Raw genomic sequence first — 19688 nt, forward strand, 5'->3', positions numbered from 1 at the left:
ACACGTCCTTCCCACGGGTTAAGTTCTGAAGGAAGAAAAGATTAGCTCCAAAAGTCCATATGTTTATTTGGAGGCTATTACAAAATGGAGTACTGGGTGTTTCTTGAGACAATTGGCAGGTATATTAATGGGGTTGCAAATGATTGTAGATTCTGTGATAACACACCCATGATATTCCTGACACAATTCCTGGATTTTGGTTGGTTCCCTTAAAAGAGTTCGTCACATGTTGCCTTCCAGTTATGCCAAACTATATCTTAGATTCCAAGAGCCTAGATTCTTGTCCCAACCATTTGGATTAAGGTGCCAAGAGGCAATTTATTGCTCAACAGTTGGTGGGTCTAAACAGGAGGGAAATGGTTTTTCCCATGGAGCAACCAAACACTTCTAGTGAAGGGGTGATTGATCAGCGGGTGTTCCAGGTTCTCGTTTTCTTGGGAGCACAAAGCATTGGAATTCCCTCAAACCTAGAGAGGAAAGCTGTGACAATCCGTTGCATACATTTATAAGTAGAAAAAATCGCTCCAGCTGCGTTTTACTCTGCCATATATGAACTCATTTTGAGTTTTCTATGTGAGAGTGTCCCTTGATAGCTCTGTATAGAGAGTTAGTTGGAAAAGATCCAGTTGGTTCTATGGTCCATTTTATTGTGTCTTTTCTATGGCTCCTCAAAGTTGGTTGTTCTACAGCTGCAGCAGTACTAGTTTGAAAGATGCTGGATATGATTTCATCTTTTATGAACTTTTTGATCTGTGTTTTCGTTAAAGAAAATATCAAACAGAACTTTGACAGAGATTCTCCACAACGTAGAGAGTCCCAGAGAAGGTTTTGTTTTCTTGTCTCCATGTATTCTGTAAAATGGTAAAGCTCAAGACACAAGCCAATAATGTCAGATGAAAAGCAAAATAAACACGAATCAAATTCAAAATTTGGAACCGCCTAGAAATCATGTTACCTAGACTGATCAAAAAATGGCAGTTCACACATTTGCCAATTCCTATTCAAAGCGCCGTAAAGTTTGTTGAGTGAATTATCCACAAGCCAATTAGGTAGTTAAGGGCTCTTGTATTCACATTGGATGGCATGTTAAGTCCAACTGAACTGAATGGAGTCTTCAAAAATCCACCAGTTACTCGAATGTAATTCCAGGCTCGGTGCATATGGGATGCAATGGACTGAGACACTACCAGTGTGCCTACCATGAAACCTTGAAAATGTGTAGTGCAGATATTTGAACATTTAAAATGATAAATTTCCTCGAGCAGTGACTAAAAGGCAGTAAAGATTTTCCTCATAAATAAGATCAAATTTTAGGGAAAAACTTATAACTGAGATATCAAAATATAAGGGCTTCAAGCACTAAATACTGGTGCAACTGAATACAACAATTACTTTTAGTTAACACGGACTAATCATCGCTCATACTACCGCTTTCAGAATAATCACTAGCCACACTAACTTCCTCATGTTGATCTTCAATGTCTTGATCGCTGTCCATGGCGTCAACTTCAGGTTCGTCTAACTCACTGTCATCAAAATCTTCATAAATAATGGGGGTAATCTTGATTTTCTCATCTTCAGCGTCCTCTAATATCTGTTTAAGAAAACACCAAAAATAGCAAGTGATGAGCCTTAAAATGTAAATAAAAATCCAATTCAAAGTAATATTTGTATTGAACTCACTTCTGTGAAAAGGTAATCCATACAACTTGATAACTGAGGAGCTGGTCGAAATGTTGAAACTCGAGATTCAATAAGCTGCATATAAGGGTAAACGATAATCCTTTCAGCCATAATGTAATTGACAGTTCAACTCCTAAGAAAGGTAAACAACTCTTGTGGGAAAGAGAGAACAGATAAGAGAGCTTCATAATGTTTAAGGAAACATGGGATACTCTATACTCGTTATACTTATTCTTCAAATACACTACTGAAAATCATCCCGTGTAATTTTTGTATTTCCCGTCACCCATATGTACTGAGTAACAAATATAAGCGCGTTCTGTCTGAATATACACTTTAGCATATGATGCATTTGCAATTATCGTAATATTATTACTGTGCAGGATTATAATAGTTGATGTCTATGAGTAACCTTATACTTATTAAGATGAATATTTCCTATTACAATTTACAGGAACACAAGCACCGAATCAAGATGCATGAGCTTTTTGGCTTGCACATGGAGCAACTAGAAAATGAGAGAATAAACTTGGCATACAAATATTGAAATATGTTCAAAAGATGATATAGAGAGCTGAGCGGGAGAAGAAAGTGACCTGATATAGAGAGTTGAGCGACCGTAGGGAAGATTCTTTCGATGTTATGCTACTTGAATGTTGAAGAAGTAAACTATTTAGCCAAGGAAGAGCACAAGCTAGCACTGCTCCCCTGATGAGAAGAATCAGATTCAGCCTCGTCAAGGTCTTAACAAGAGAACTTGTATTATCAACTGCACCATGAAAGTTTTGAACTAATTCTTCTCAAAAATCAAGAGTTCAAGACCAAGCAGTCAGCATTTAGCTCAGAAATTTGACTCTTAAAACTCAACGAAAAGAGCTTACCTTGACTGTGTAAGCACTAACAAGGCGTCCAAAAGTTTAAGAGCATCTGTTAGATGCAATAAGGAGATCGAATTTGCAATAACCTGGAACCAAGTGCCATTCCATTATTAAGAATATGAATCAAAACATCAATCTCTTGGGTGCACAAGCCCGAAAGTAGGCTACGAACAAGTCAACCCAATAATAAGGGTTATACATATATTCGCCTTACTCTAAGCCATAGTTAGACCAGCATACAGTCACGAATTAAGATGGTCCTAGGTAAGGTTTTGTAGGATGATCTGCTTGCTATGTGAACCTTAGTAGCCAGGAGCGGGAGCGGGAATGGGGACGGGAACGAGAGCGACGACGGGAACGTGAATCATAAAATTTTTAAAAAATAAAATTCGAGGAACAATTCGGGAACGTAAACTACATTTTTTTAGAACTCTTAATTATTTACGTCGATACTTTTTCTTATGAGTTCTCCAGCCAGTTTGCAATTTGCCCCGTTGTCTCTGAGGACTTGTAAGACATTCGAAGGCCCAATCTCTTCAACGGCCTTATATAGTAATCATATTCCTGTACAGTCTATAAATAAGAAAACCATAGAATGGTGCTGTTGCGTTAGATAAACTGTTGCGTTAGATAAAAGGAAACAGAGAAAGGCCTTATATAGAGTATCATGTCTCTTCAGTTTCTAGATCTGAAGTGATAATAAGATTTCTTATCTGATTACAAGAAACTACTGGAAATCGGTGGGAACGAACTTCATATTGGAATTAAATTTATGTCTGATCAATTTTATATTGGAAATCGGTGGTAGGAATTAAGTTTATGTTGGGATCGGTTGGAATTTGAAATCACATGTTTCTAACTAGTTAGAAACGCGTTTTTTGCATGCTAAGATCGCGTTCCTGATACGAATCTGATTTGGGAACGCAAAATCGCGATTTTGAAGGAGATTCGTGACGCCCTTTCACGTTTCTGGCTACTAAGATGTGAACCATCCAGAAATTGGACACAAACTCAACCATTGGATCATTTTCTCATGAACTCCAAGTGGTTTAAGCACTAATCACTGTGTTAAATAAATCTCTATCCAATTATGTTATCAAATAACTAGGCATACCTTTTCATCTTGCGTGTACAAGCAGTCCAACAATAACACGCGATCATCAGCATGTAATGCTTGCTTGAGCAACACGTGAACCGAATCTGCACTTGGGACTTTTGTGATAGTAGAAGGCTCCTCGTCTTCAGTGTTGTTGCTTTTATCGTCATTCGTGAAGTTGATACTCGCAAGTTTCTCTTCTATTGTTGGTCCTTTCACATCGTCATGACCTAAACAAGTCCAAAACGGGATTAGTCCTGAATCCTGATTATGTAAAAAAACTAACAAAACCTAACAAATCAGTATCACAACCTAAGAAATATCACACCGCTAAAAATATTCTGATTAGTTGACATGGGAAAACCTTGTCCGTGGCAATCTCCCCAATTTATTTGCTTCTGAAGTTAAGGAAACCATATTGGCATGGTGGCAGGTAGCCCTATGATGAAACCCGGGAGCAAATGGTGTTTCCGTCATAATGATCACTGTAACCACTATGAGCTCTCTCCTACACAGAGCATCTTTACTATAGCAGATAGAAATATGGAGCTAGACTATCAGGGGGAGGCTATCTACTTGAGCAAAATACAATTACTGTCTACTTTCTGAATACCAATTATAGAAGGAAGAGAGAGTGAGTATTGGATAGTTACTTGTGAGAAGTCAAAACCCAGTCTTTATAATATTGAGCCATATCAAAGATTAAGGATTTTGTTGGAAACCAAGTCAAGCTACCGTAATACAGCTACCCACAGTCCTGTATCTATGTCATTTGACAGGATACCAGTGTGTCGGTGCTAATCAAGTTATACTTGGTAATGGTATCTGAAATGTCAATCTATCTAAACACAGTATCATTAAAGAGGCAACTCTCGTTCGGCCTTCTCTATCTACAAGAAACTAACATGCATAAACCCTTTCCAGCACACAACACTAAAAAGGAAAACCTTAAATCTACATCCAAAGAACCAAAGTTTGACATCAGCACCCAACACAACAACAAAAATCCCTGAACTCTACGAAATTGATGCCCATTATGCCCGTGATACGAAATATTAACATCACCCTTACTGGTAATTGTGGCCTGAACCAACACTATTCCAACAAATCCCTGATGCCAATAAATATCAGACATGCAAAATACCAAAAATTGGAATTATTAGATTCATTTGAACCATGCACTTGAACAATAGCAGATGGTATGCATCAGAAGCAGCAAATCATTTTTCACCAATACACACAATAGATACAATCATTAGTCGGACTATTACCATCCGACCAAGCTAAAAGGTACCTCTCATTCTGCCTTTTCTAATTCAAAAGAAACAAAAATGATTAAATACAATGGCAATCTAATAACTCTGAGTCCTAACGAGGACTAATATGCATATAAACCTTTTCAGTACACAGCACAACAAGTAAAGCTTTGAATCTACAGAAAATAAACTAAAGTTTGACATCAGCACCCAACACAACAAGATAAATCCCTAAACTAAACTTCACCCAAAAATGAAACGAAATATTTAAAAGGTGATTGTGGGGATGCCAAACGAACACTATTTAAAAGTGACCTGATATTGAGAGAAGTGATTCAGAAGAAGTGAGCCGTTTCATGCGAGATCTCAATCCAGTGTTCAAAGCCATGGCTGTGATAATCTCTCTATTCCTCTCTCCGTGTTTCGATGAATTCGTATGTGCCGTAAACTTGAGCCAGAGAAGACCTAATAAAACTACCGTGTTTTACTTGCTGGGGCGCGCTCTACTGTAAGCTATATTTTCTGTCGTACACGTGTTGGCTCAGATGGAAATCGGAACATATATTCTATGGCCCTGCTTTTTCAATATTAGACCAGGTCTTATGGAGATGTCCAAGCTCTTCCCAAATGCCTTTACAAATCGGTCCGGGAATGGCCTAGTTTTAGTGGTAATTCCCTGAGAAATCAAGGGACGGGTAATGGTTAGTCGTTCTAAGCAAAAAAAAATAAAATCGGTTAGTCGTCAACTGTTCTTCATATAACGAATATCCATCATTCGTTTTCTTTGAAACGGTTAATCATAAACCGTTATCCTATCTTGACTAGTCGACCACCCGTTGAACCGGCTAATGGTTGCATATTTTAGTTTTTTCCCTAAAAACATCCAGAGAACTCGATACAGTTGAGTTCTTCTTCTCCTCCTCCAGTTCTTCGTCTTTTCTTTCAAGCAGACCATACTTTATACTGATATCATCTCTTTCCCACCGTCTCGTGTCAAAATTCTAATTGGGTTTTTTGAAGAAACTCTGTTAGAGCATTGCTCGGTCGAACTCGCAAGCGTTGCTATCTCAACTTTGTTTGTCAAATTTAGTTGTCAAAACTATGTGTCTTGATTTCTAGTCTACTTATAGCTAAGTCTCGGACTAGGATAGTTAAGTGTGGTTGAGTTCCAGACTCCATGATCTTACGAAGACAAAGAACTACTCAAGGAACCAGTGGAACTTCATCCGACTAAAAGGTATGTGGAGACTTGAACTTATCTATCACTCAAAAGTATATCTACTCTATCTCCTACTCTTGAGATAAAAGTCGTATAAGTATGATAGTTTTCATACATACACATTTGCTATTTCGAGCGGAGTTTACTCGCCTATCTTTTTCTCAAAATATGTGTTGGAAAGCTTTCGCTTTGACCATTTTTCATCTTTATCCGCGACGAAAGTCATGATGACGTTTCAATCTTGAAAATGGCTTTGATGACGATAGTTGTTGTTAGAGCATAGCTCGGTCGACCTCGCATGCGTTGCTGTCTCAAGCATGTTTGTCAATGTTAGTTATCAAAACTATGAATCTTGATTTCTAGTCTACATAGCTAAGTCTCGGACTAGGATAAAAAAGTGTATTTGAGCTCAAGGACTTCATGGCGATTCATTATACAACGACGAAGATCTACTCAAGGAACCGTGGAACTTCATCAACAAAAAGGTATGTGGAGACTTGAACTTATCTATCACTCAAAAGTCTATCTCTTCTATCTCCTACTTCTTATGAGACAAAAGTCCTATGCTATATAGACTGGATCATACACATTTGATATTTCGAGCCGAGTATATCTCGCCTATCTATATCTCAAAAATCATGTGTTGGTAAAGCGTTTCGCTTTGATCGGGTTTATCTTCACCTAATGACGAAAGTCATAATGTTTCAATCACTTTGAAAATCGCTTTGACGAGAAATAGTGTAACAACTATATAACGTCCTCTAAGAATGTTTCAATGGTTGGAATGAGAGTTTAGGTCTATATAACCAATGATGGATATAAGCATTGTGTGGAAACACATATGTGCATAAGTCTTATTCCTTAATCCGAAGTTTGCGAACTTTGTTGATTGAGAGAAACCGGAGGAATTGGCTTTGCCAAGTCCGCGAACTGACGGAAGTTCTCGTGCCGAGAATTTCTGCTGGATTTTCCAAAAACTCGTTTGCGTGTTTAGTCCGCAAACTCAGTCCGCGAACCGGCGGAAGTCTCCTTGCCGAGATTTTCTGCTGAGTTTGGAAAACTTTGCCGGTTGTCTTAAGTCCGAGAACTTGTTTGCGTACTTGAGTGGGTTATGATCTAAAGATGTGCTTTGAACATGAAACTTAAATTACTAAGGAATGCAGTGTGCAAACCGTGGCTATAAAGTTCATGAGCCGATTCAATCGAATCGAATCATCTTTGTTTCAATTGTGTCTTGTGTAGTTACATAAGATATCATAGCAATTGAACAACTCTCTTTGAGATATCATAGCAATTGTGTCTTGAAACATCTTTGTTTCCAACTAGTTCATTTGAGTCAATTGAACTAGTTATGGTGAAGAAGAACAAGGTTAATATGAAATGCTCATATGGTTGACCTTTTGGGTTATTATGTTGAACCAACATACACGTACACGTTTGGGCACGGTTTTCACAAACCCAGTAAACGTATATCTCAAGCGTGTGTGACAAGCTAAGTTTTCGATCTAACGGTTGATAAATATTAGCTTGAATCTAAATCAGGTTTTCATCTAACGGTGAATATTGATTGTTTTGTAACTAAGGCAAAACCCTGATTTGAAGACTATATATAGGAGACATCTAGCATTGGGAAAAACTAATCCCCACAGGTCTGTGTGATACTAGTGCGCTCGCTAGAGTCGATTCTCCTCTAACCTTTGGTTTTCTACTCTAAAACCAGGTTAACGAATTAAAGACTTCATTGGGATTGTGAAGCCAGACCGATACTACTTTTATCGTAGTTGTGTGATCTGATCTTGCATCTTCTATCGTACGAGTACATTATTTGATTGGCTTGAGATCGTGAGAGTTCTCCGATAGGCAAGATAAAGAAGTCACAAACATCTTCGTCTCACTGTTTGTGATTCCTCGATGTCCTCTTGTGTATTCAAGTAAGACTGTTGAGAGGTGATTGATTAATCTAGGCTGTTCTTCGGGAATATAAGACCGGATTATCAATTGGTTCCTGTTCACCTTGATTTCATATCTTAAGATGGAACAAAAACCTAGGGTTTTTCTGTGGGAGACATATTTATCCTTTGATAGACTTTTCTGTGTGAGACAGATTTGTTTATTATCAAGTATGCGATTTTGGGTTGCAGAACTCTTGGTTGTGGGTGAGATCAGCTAAGGGAATCAAGTGCGCAGTATCCTACTGGGATCAGAGGCGTAGGAGTATAACTGTACCTTGAATTAGTGGGAGACTGATTGGGGTTTAACTATAGTCCAGTCCGAAGTTAGCTTGGAGTAGGATAGTGTATGTAGCGGCTTAATATAGTGTGTATTCAATCTGGACTAGGTCCCGGGATTTTTCTGCATTTGCGGTTTCCTCGTTAAAAAAATTTCTGGTGTCTGTGTTATTTCATTTTCTGTATTATATTGTTTATCTTTATAATTGAAATAATACAGGTTGTGCGTTAAAGGTTAATCGATTGGAGATCCGACCTTGTGGTTGTCGATTTCATTGATTAACACTTGGACATTGGTCTTTGGTGCCGTCCAAGTTATTCCTTGTATTTGATAAAGACTTGCTATTGTTTTTAGCTTGAGTAAAAATAAAATCAAGAGAGAGATATTAACTCCTTGAGATACTTTTATCTAGATTGAGTCTGACTGTCTAGTTGATTCTCTAGCAAAGTATTTCGGAGTTAGTCCATACAGATTGCTATGCGAAATATCGGGTGGTGTTGTTAGACCCACGCTTTTTCAATTGGTATCAGATCAGGCAAACACGTTTAAGACCTTACAAGTCTTTGTTTGTAGTGATCTGACTCTATGGACTGAGGTGTTATCTCAGTTAACGTACCACCAGTCTTCGATGGCTCAAACTACTCAGGATGGAAAGTTACTATGTGTGCGTATCTTCAAGCTTGTGATTTTCAAACCTGGGTACGTATTGTTAAAGGCTATGATCCCCCGGTTAATACAAAAGGCGATGTATCTATACCTAAGGATGTTGGTAGTTATAGTCCTGAAGAATCTCTTGTTGCAATGCAAAACTCTAACGGATTTAATGCTATCAGACATGCCGTTACCCTAGACCTTCAGCACTATGTGTCTACTTGCACTAAGTCTAAAGATGCCTGGGATATCTTAGAAACTGTATTTGAAGATAAGAGATACGTTTCTAGGAAACATGCCATCGTTGAGGGAAATAACCCGGATACTCTTTCCAAAGCTTCTCTAATTGGAAAGTTAAGAATTCTTGACCAAGAAACAGGAAGAGTGTTTGCACTTAACGTTGTGGACGAAACTGTGATGTCTTCTTCTCACATGTCCCGGGCTGATGAATATGATCTTTCACTAATGTTCGAAGAATTCAAGAGTTTAATGAAGAAGAGAAAAATGTTTGCAGATTCTTCATCTACTCTTTATGCTGAGGATATCTCAACAAAAGACGAAAACCCTCTGAATAACTCAGATGAGTCTAGTATGTGTAATGGATTTACTGCACTTATTGTATATTCGCTTTCAACTTCAAATTCTGATTCTGAACTTGAAATCGACTTTGAGGTCATTAATCTCCTTAATACAGAGATTCTTCGTGAGAACCTTAGTCTTAAAGCCTCCTTGAGGAATGTTGAATCTTCTCTCCAGACGAAGAATATTGAGATTGAGAAACTTAGTATTAAATTCGTTAAAACCTTGTCTCTAAAGGAAAATGAGATTAACTATCTCAGAGATGATCTGCAAAGATTTTCTGGAAGTTCTGACAAAATTGCGGCAATGTTGCTTGGTCATAGATCCTTTGGAAACAATCAAGGTTTAGGATTCAACAACAAATCAGCTAAAGTGATGGTGTCTGCAAATCACGAAACAATGGTTGGTTGCAGTGTCAAACAGGAAGAATTGCTTGGTAACAGGAAATCCACAATAATCTGCTCCTTCTGTGGACACTCAAACCATGATAAAGATACTTGTTGGAGATTCAAGAGGAACAACAAAAGGATCACCAAACTTCAAAATAACATGCAACAAGTAAGTTTGGATAAACATGTGCCAAGGAAGAATTCCAGAAGAGGTAAGAAATATGTTAGCACAACCTACGATGACAAGCCACGGAAAAACAAAGGACGTGAGCATTTGTCTCGTCCAAACGCCAACTAAAGTGGTGATGTTTGCCTTCTCATATCTAACTTGAGAAATATGAGAAGTGTTCTGAAAGTGGCTCAAGTCAATGTTTATTTCCTTGTATGATTGATAGGAAAAGAGTTTTCTCAAAAACTTTTCTAAGGTTTGTTGCTTATAAATCTCTAATGTTTTGGTTGTTTCCTTCTTCTGTCATTTTGTTCTAATGGCTTCTGTAACCAGAGGTGTTACCAGAAAAGATGTAATGGAAGCTGTCAATGTATTTCGGTGCAAAGGAACTTCCTCAAGGACAATGCAGAAGAAGTCAACAATCTTTGGAAAAGGTTCCTTCTCTAACAACCTTTGGATTCTTCATTAATGAAAAAGAATACTCAGTTGAGTATCTGAGGAAATTCTTTGATACCTAGTAAGTCTTCTTTTTGGATTAGTTGGAAGAATAACTAGTGTTTTCAATAGCAAAGATTGTGACTACACATAGCTATTTTGTTTTCATCTTCTTATGTTTATTTTTTAGGTTTATTGGTTTTAAATTCTAAAAATATTTGGAGGGTGATATTATTGCAGTATTAATCTTTATGATATTTTGATATTGTAATATTTTTATGGGATATGTATTGTTTGCGTCCGTGAACTTGTAGGTCCCATATGCCGTCAAAAGTAAAGTCGTTCATGAATTGGTATTCGTATTGATAAAAAGGACGAATGGACTTTTGACAAATACATTTAAAGAGTCGCTTGATTATTTACTAGAGTCAACTTCGTATAGGTTAGCTTGAAAGTATTAGGATATGAGACATTACAAGTATTACGCGAAGACTTGAAGAATGTGAAGAAGTAAGGAGCTACAACGACGACATCATCCTTCCACTTTAGGTTAATAATATTTGACTTGAACAGTTTAATTCCCTAACGTATCTTTCAAGTCGTGCATATTGAAAACATAACTGCGAAGCTGTGAATGATTATACTCTAGTTAGACATAGTATTAAGGAATTACAATACGAAGTATAACGTCTATCTTCTGAACTTCGTATATAAGACATCGACATAATCGTGTGAATGCCATTGTGATTATGTATGGGTATGGATGAATATTTCGTACTAGGAAACAATTTTTTACATTGGTTTAAAGGAAGTACAATTCATAAACTTGCTTTATGAATCGAAAGGAAAATCGCTAGGCTTATTGGTATTGTTATTCATTGCAAATCTTTGGATTACCAGTATGTGTGTTTAGTATAACCGCTCATAACTTGTTTATGTATCTTGGTAAAACTATTCACAAGGCCTGACTTTTGTATTGGTATGACTTTTATTAGTGAAACCGATCTTAAGTAATCACCTGAGATGGTATGATCGATTTGTTGTAATTGGTATGACCAACTCTAGACATTGGGGAACCGATCCTAGTAAGAGGTGCAACCGATCACAAAAGGGGAATCAATCCTTGTTAGAGGTGCAACAAGTTTTTAGTAATTGGGGAACCTATCCTATGAACATGTGCAACAAATACAAGTTAGATACCATATATATGTGGGAAACGATCCTAGTACCTAATCAACTAAGTTTTGGTAACTAGCGTGACTAATTCTAGTACCCACATGGAGGTAGAACCGAAACTTGTTTTGGTATTTGATAGGATAATCAACCACATAGTTCTTGGAAGCCAGATGAACCAATTCTAAACTTGTTTGGAAGTGTGGCAAATCGGTTCCAAGATGGTAAATATGAAAAAGGATTTACCAAGTAAAGATGTCGATATACTTTGAACATGTGCAGTCTTATCTTTTATTGTTCAAAGATATTCCTTAATAGCTAAAGGAAAATCCATGATCGAAATAAATTGAGAATCTTTTAATTAAGATTTTTAGTTTTATATGCTTTTAATTTCCAGCAATTAAAATGCATATCTTTAGAAAATAAAAATTAGTAATGTGCATTTACTAGTTGGAGATTTTCTACTGAGATTTCGGTTAATATTTGGACAAAGCATTTCCAGGAATTATGGAAACCGAATTTGAAAATATATTGCATATCTTGAGAATATTTCCGATTTTGGAAATTACTTGGTGTCCAAACTTCCTTGGTCTATAAATATTTAAGTTTGCATTTAAAGCAAACTAATCCTCAGAGCCAGCAAAACTACCTTGTTGTGTTGTTACTGGCGGAGCCGTCTATTCGGAGAGGAAAGTAACCTAATTAGGCGAAATCTCTTACGACCGCTCGTTTTAAATACTTCTTTGGGATTGGGAAGCTCTACGAGTACCGTTGGTGGGAAACTAGATAATTGCAGTTTATTATTAGTTTTCGATTGATTTGATTGACTAACGGTTGTTGAACTTTGATTGCACCTAGTTTGTTTATGCTTGAGAATCTTCTCTTCTGATATAAGATTTACTCAAACTATATCGAAGCTTCGACTGGGATCTTTAGACTGTTTATAGATCTAAAGACGTCTTGTGATAATCCATTGTTAACAGACTCCGTTCTGTGTGTGATTGATCACAAGAGTTTCAAGTTGATTGTGTGCAAGTGTTTATTGAAGATCTAAGAATATTTGAAGACGAAGAAGACTTCTGATTTGGGTTCATAATCTTTGGTGTGCACAATACTTGTTTCGGCTGGAAAGGGATCCAACTATAATCGGTTTATCTTTGTGATGGATTTGATTGATTAGTTGAGTAGATCGTCATCATTACAATTCTTTGTGATTCAAAGTATTGATTGCAAAATCTTGACAGTTACTTTGGTGGTTTTTATTGGATAGATCTAAGGACCTGACAAAGGAGTTTATTGGGATAAACAGAAGAGCCTTTTGTCAGACTCATATCACTTGATTGGAATTACTGAACAGATTTGTTGTTCCTTTACTGTTTGAATACGAACCAAAGGAATTGTTCCAAGTGAGTGAATTATTGCAAGTTGGAGGCGCAGGGATACAAACAGAACTAGGTGAACTATAGGTTTAGTTGCTTGGTCTGAACTATACGAAGTTGGTTTAGATTTTGTATAGCGGCTTAATCCTGAGAGTATTCAATTCTGGACAAGGTCCCGAGGTTTTTCTGCATTTTCGGTTTCCTCGTTAACAAAATCTTGCTGTGCCATTTACTTTTAATTTCCGCATTATAATTGTTTATTATAATTAAAGTAAATTGCACTTTGTACGTTAACATGGCACTTTATATTCATCCCATTGGTTTCAGTTATTTCCGTACCTTTTATCAAGTGATTACTTTGTTGTTGTATTGTCTCGATTCCATATCCATATACAATCACACAAAGTGTATTGGTTTTTTCCACTTTCCTTTGATATTTAATTCACGAGTTAGGCCAGTTCGGACTAACCCTATATCAAGTGGACACTGTGTTGAAATATTCCTTGAGTGATTGTGTCTCCAAGAGGTTTATACACAATGGGTCTTGTATAGGTTGTGATCAAAATAAAAGATTGTGGTGTATTTGGGTACCCTCTTTTCAAGTGAAAATTGATTGCTTTATTTTCAAGCAGACTTAACTTGAATCTTAAAGCAGGTTTTCGTCTAACGGTGAATATTAAATGCTTTGTTATTAAGTTAACTTAGCTTTGATTGAAAGGAACCCTGATTTGAAAGACTATATAAGGGAAAACTCTAGCAAGGGTAAAACCTAATCCATACACTTCTGTGTGTTCCTAGTTGCGTACTAGAGTCGATTTTCCTTTAACCTAGTTTTTTCCCAAAACCATTATAGGTTAACGACTTGAAGACTTCATTGGGATTCGTGAAGCCAGATCAAACTATTTTCTCTGTAGTTACGTATTCTGATCTTACTTGTTCTATCGTATTGATGTTTATCTTCTCTAAGATTTAATCGAGATTTATCTCCGGTAGGTAAGATATAAAAAGTAATCACAACAGTTCTTCATCTCAGACTCTTGTGATTTCGTAATAACTTTTCTTGTTAATCAGTTGGGTTATTGTGAGGTGATTGATATTTCTAGATGCTCTCCGGGAGTATAAGATCGGATTATCAATTGGTTCATGTTCACCTTGATTTTATCAAAAGACGGAACAAAAACCGTATATGTGGGGGACAAATTTGTTTATAAGTCTTCGACTTTGGTTCGTATCAACTCTTAGTTGTAGGTGAGATCATCTAAAGGTATCTAGTGCGTAGAATCCGGCGTGGTTCTAGAGGCGTAAGGAACGCGACTGTACCTTAATCGGTGTGAGACTTGGTTAGGGCTCAACTACATTCAGGTCCGAAGTTAACTTGTAGTAGGCTAGAGTTTGTAGCGGCTTAATACAATGTGGTGTTCAAATATGGACTAGGTCCCGGGGTTTTTCTGCATTTACGGTTTCCTCGTTAACAAAATTTCTGGTGTCTGTGTTATTTCTTTTCCGCATTATACTTTTATATAATTAAAATATCACAGGTTGTGCGTAGTTTAATCAGTTGATAAATCCGACCTTGTTTGTTGGATGGAACTTGATTGGCACTTGAGCATTGGTCTTTGGTACCGTCCAAGTTATTTCTCATATCAATCAAGATCGCAGATTTCTATCTGTTTGATGTTCTGATTGTATTGAGAAAGAGATATAAAGCTCATTGATATGTCTCTTGCTTGAGCTCGCTTTTAAGTTGGTGCTCTCGGAATTATATTAGAGTTTGGTCCATACAGATTTCCAAACGAATTATTGGGTGTGGTTGTTATACCCCCGCTTTTTCAATTGGTATCGGAGCAGGAAAACACGTTAAGACCTCATAAGTCCGTGTTTGTAGCAATCTGACTCTATGGACAGAAGTGTTGTCTCTGAAAAACGCATCACCAGGAATAAAAGTTTTGTTTCTATGGAATATTCTTATTGGTATGATTAATGTTCGTGACTCTCGGATAAAGATTCCCCGTGAAGAAAAAGCCGAAGTAAGCTTGTCAAATAATTTACTCAAGGCCAAACTAAAGGAGAATGCTTTAGAGATTAAACAACTATTGAGTAAATCTATTCAATGCAAGTTTTTTTTCCGGAAGAGCCCACTATACCTTTTGCTTCTGACAAAACTGAGATGTCAGAAAACATGACTCCCAATCATGGTTGTCTAACGAAATCAGTTTCAGAAGATAAGTTGCAATCCCTTCCGATTACTGAAAATGTGCTTACAACTTCCTCTAGTCAAGGAATTGTTGTATCCCATGGAAGGAAGGAAACTTCTAACGATTATATTAAACCTATTCTCTCTAATCACTCTGGTGATCATAAAGTATGTTTCTTTTGTGACACAAAGGGACGACGGAAGTGCAAATTAAGGTCGGATGATAATGATTTTGGTCGACTCCAACACACCTTAGATTTAATACTCAAAGGTGTAACTGATATTCGTATGCCTAAACCAATCGGTTTTAGGACTCACCCTGAGAATTGTTCCAGGGAGATCAGTTCAATTTGCTCATATGTTGTTCGAACCTATAATGGTAGATTTAACACGAATCGGTCAAGGAGGTTTCAAAAGAATACTTCTCAAACTAAGTTTGGAGATGGTTTCCAAAGTGTAAAAAAAGGTATCCGAAGGTGTAAACAACAACGAAGATGTGAAGGACAATTTAAATCTGATAATTGAAGGATACAAAAATCTTATCAACAGGCTGTCAAATTCCTTCAGACAAACTTCTTCAGGTAAAGATTCAAACTTGGTTTCATATTTTTATGACAGTAAGTTTTATGATAATTTTTCACATCAAAAAGGGTTTCCTCAAAAAATTAGAAGAAAAAAGAGGTTTAACCATGAACATTACTCATTGGATGAGCGTAAAGCTCGTACTGGTGTTAAATAATCACAAGGTTGAAATCTTACTCATGAAGAATCCCGTTGAGTAAGACTTGCTACTTGATGACAAATTTGTCTATGTATAGTTGAGATATTCTCTTCTCGCCTATAGCTAGACTATTGTCTATAAACAAGCATGCATGAGTATTTTGTTTTGAATAAAGTTTAATCCAAAGTTTTGTTGTTTTTGTATCTTAAGTTGTTTACTAGTGGCTTTTGTGCTAATTTTGTACTCTAAATTTTTCTCTTGTTAGAACATAAAATTTATTGAGCTAAGACTTGTGAAAGAAAATTTTCACTTGGCAAAATATTGTTGTGTAACCATTATGCCTTGTGGATGGGAGTTTACAGCATGTCATTTTTTTTTGTTGGGTTATGTTTGTTTTCATATGGGTACCTAAGTTACATGCCACAAACCAATTTTTAGAAACCCTAAAAATTACTTCATGTGAAACCGTTTATATACCTAGCCTATTGAGTTGAGTTATCTCACTCTAGGTTATTTATTTTTATCAAGAATATCATCTCCTTCTCGCACTTGCGGTTTCATGAAAGGATTTCTTGATAAGGGGAACAGTTTCAGATTCAAAGGGATGAAGAAAAGAACTCTTTTGGAAGAAGACAATGTCACATCTCAAAACTCTGAAGACTGTCCTGATGTCTCATGCTATTATGCATATACTCATCAATATGTAGATCATGATGAGATGATTTCTGCTGAAGTTGTTCATGATTTTCTTAAATACTTTGAGGAAGCAAAACTGCAACTCGTTGATACTATGAAAGGTCTCGATGTGTTACAAATTGAGTTGAAAAAGGTTAATTCTGACCTTGTTCTCATGAAGATGCATGTGAAAGATCTTCTCAATGAGGATATCTTCTCCGAAGAAATGGTAGATGTTGTAAATCACAAGCTCAAAGGTCTTAAAACCCATGAGGGTTCCAAAAGTGTACTCTGATTATAGTACGATTTTGTTGACTTTTAGGTTTTTATTTTGTCTAGGAAACTTCTTATGAGAATTTATTCTTGTATTTAAGAAGGATAACTAGGGTTTGGAATAGCATTATTTGTGATTACACATAGTTAGTTCAACGATTTTCATCTTGCAATGTTTTTAGATTTATTTATTTAAATTCTAAAGTAATTTGGAAGATGATTTTTTGTAGTATTTAATATTTTTGATTTTATATATTGCAATTGCTTATGAGATATGTATGTGCTTACGTCCGTGAACTATGATTATCTCATATATGTTCAAAGGTTAACACTATTGTGTCATTATGCAAATACTGATGTAAGATAGAATGAACTTTTGAAAGTATTCCGCAGTATTGATCTTTCCCTGATCCACTTTTATGTGAAAGTACTGTATGGCTCCGTAAGTTTTTTTATGTTGAGCGTTTTCAATTATATTAATCAATAAGATCTTCTTGTGGTTAAATTATTCGAGTTTATTGGATACAAATCCATGTGATTTGTTAATGTCCAAAGAAAACCTTCTTTTCTCGTAAAAGTAAGGTTGCTCATGTTGTTGTCTTGGAAATGACATCAAATGGGGGAGACTTCTTAATTGAACTTGGGCTTAATTGCCAAATCTTTGTGGGGAGTGCGGTTGTGGAATATTGTAGGAGTTATCTTGTATCTCTATAAACACCTTGATGAATACAATAAGTTTCAACTATATGAAATCATCGAAACAAAGTTGATATGTTCTCTTTTAGTCATGAAGTATCTTTTTGAAAATTTCATTATGATCCTGTATTTTTCGTACCTTAGCCAATTTATATTGACAAAAAGGGGGATAAGTATTTGGTAGTTCACACTATATACATCTACATGCATATGGTTTACGGATCATTATGTAAGGGGAAGTGGTTTTCATTGTAAGATGAAGTATTAACTAAGGGGGAGTGATACATATCACCATAGTATTATTTCAAAGTTGTAATACGATTGAACTTTGATTATCTATAGTATTACTATGACACTATTGAGAACATCTATTTTCTTATTGTTATGGCTGAAAAAGCGGGGGTACAACAACCACACCCAATATTTCGCTTAGCAATCTGTATGGACAAACTCCAATATACTTTCTAGAGAATCAACTAGACAGTCAGACTCAATCTAGATAAAAAGTATATCAAAGAGTTTATATCTCAATCTCTCGATTTGATATATACTCAAGCAAATAGAAATCTGCGAGTCTTTATCAAATACTAGAGAGATAACTTGGATGGTACCAAAGACTAATATCCAAGTGTCAATCAATTTAAATCAACAACCAAAAGTTCGGATATTCTAATTGATTGAACAACGCACAATCTGTGATATTTCAATTATATAACAAAATATAATGCGGAAAAGAAATAACACAGACACCAGAATTTTGTTAACGAGGAAACCGCAAATGCAGAAAAACCGCGGGACCTAGTCCAGTTTGAACACACACTGTATTAAGCCGCTACAGACACTAGCCTACTCCAAATTAACTTCAGTCTGGACTGTAGTTGAACCCCAATCAATCTCACACTGATCTAAGGTACAATTATGCTCCTACGTCTCTGATCCCAGCAGGATGCTACGCACTTGATTCCCTTAGCTGATCTCACCCACAACTAAGAGTTGCTACGACCCAAAGTCGAAGACTTTATAAACAAATCTGTATCACACAAAAAAGTCTACAGTAATAGATAAATCCGTCTCCCACGAATATACGTACGAGTTTTATTCCGTCTTTTGATAAATCAAGGTGAACAGAAACTAATTGATAAACCGGACTTATATTCCCGAAGAACAGCCTAGTATTATCAATCACCTCACAATAATCTTAATCGACGCAGCGAAAAAAGATATTGCGGAATCACAAACGATGAGACGAAGTGTTTGTGATTTGTTTTATATCTTGCCTATCAGAGATATCAATCTCAAGCCAATTATTACAATTGTACTCGTATGATAGAAACAACAAGATCATATCACACAACTACAAGAAAGTAGTATATCTGTCTGTCTTCACAATCCCAATGAAGTCTTTAAGTCGTTAACCTGGTTTAGAAGAAGAAACCAAAGGTTAAAGGATAATCGACTCAAGCTTAGCACAACTAGTATCACACAGAAGGTGTGGAGATTAGGTTTCCCAGTTGCTAGAGTTCTCCCTTGTATAGTCTATTAAATCAGGGTTTGCAATCAATGTCAGCTTGGTAACAAAGCATTCAATATTCACCGTTAGATGAAAACTTGATTAGATTCAAACTAATATCTTTCAACCGTTAGATCGAAAACTAGCTTGTTACACACAAATGAAATGTACGTTTCTAGGCTTGTGTAACCGTACCCAAACTTATACATTTGTTGGTTCAACAATAGTCAACCAAATGGTTAGCCATATGATCACTTTCATATCAACCATATTCTTCTTCACCATAACTAGTTCAAGTGACTCAAATGAACTAGTTAGAGAGTTGTTCAATTTCAAGGAAATCTTATGTAACTACACAAGACACAATCGAAGCAAAAACGATTTGATTCACTCGAATAGGTTCATGAACTATATAACCACGGTTTGCAATTTGCATTCCTTAGTTTATATAAGAATAATTTCACAAACATCGTTTTTAGATAT

General features: G+C 36.3%; 1 protein-coding gene across 1 annotated transcript; it reads right to left on the reverse strand.

Moving 5' to 3' along the window:
• Positions 1-1308: 1308 nt before the first annotated feature.
• Positions 1309-5367, reverse strand: LOC113308452 (WD repeat-containing protein 43-like). The gene is made up of 6 exons (XM_026556912.1): positions 5229-5367; positions 3676-3887; positions 2565-2647; positions 2280-2391; positions 1684-1758; positions 1309-1594 (listed from the first exon to the last, which is right to left on the reverse strand). The coding sequence occupies exons 1-6, from the start codon at positions 5299-5301 to the stop codon at positions 1409-1411; spliced, it is 741 nt and encodes a 246-aa protein (XP_026412697.1). The 5' UTR covers positions 5302-5367; the 3' UTR covers positions 1309-1408.
• Between the last annotated feature and the right edge of the window lie 14321 nt (positions 5368-19688).

The sequence above is a fragment of the Papaver somniferum genome, chromosome 9, assembly GCF_003573695.1.
Source record: "Papaver somniferum cultivar HN1 chromosome 9, ASM357369v1, whole genome shotgun sequence".
NCBI classification, from domain to species: Eukaryota; Viridiplantae; Streptophyta; class Magnoliopsida; order Ranunculales; family Papaveraceae; genus Papaver; species Papaver somniferum.

Excerpts from the sequence above, each read along its gene's own strand:
- LOC113308452 (XM_026556912.1), bottom strand. The coding sequence starts at position 5,301 with ATGGCTTTGAACACTGGATTGAGATCTCGCATGAAACGGCTCACTTCT. Across the intron at positions 3,888-5,228 it reads ATCACTTCTCTCAATATCAG|GTCATGACGATGTGAAAGGA; the intron begins GTCACTTTTAAA and ends GGACTTGTTTAG. Across the intron at positions 2,648-3,675 it reads TGTACACGCAAGATGAAAAG|GTTATTGCAAATTCGATCTC; the intron begins GTATGCCTAGTT and ends ACTTGGTTCCAG.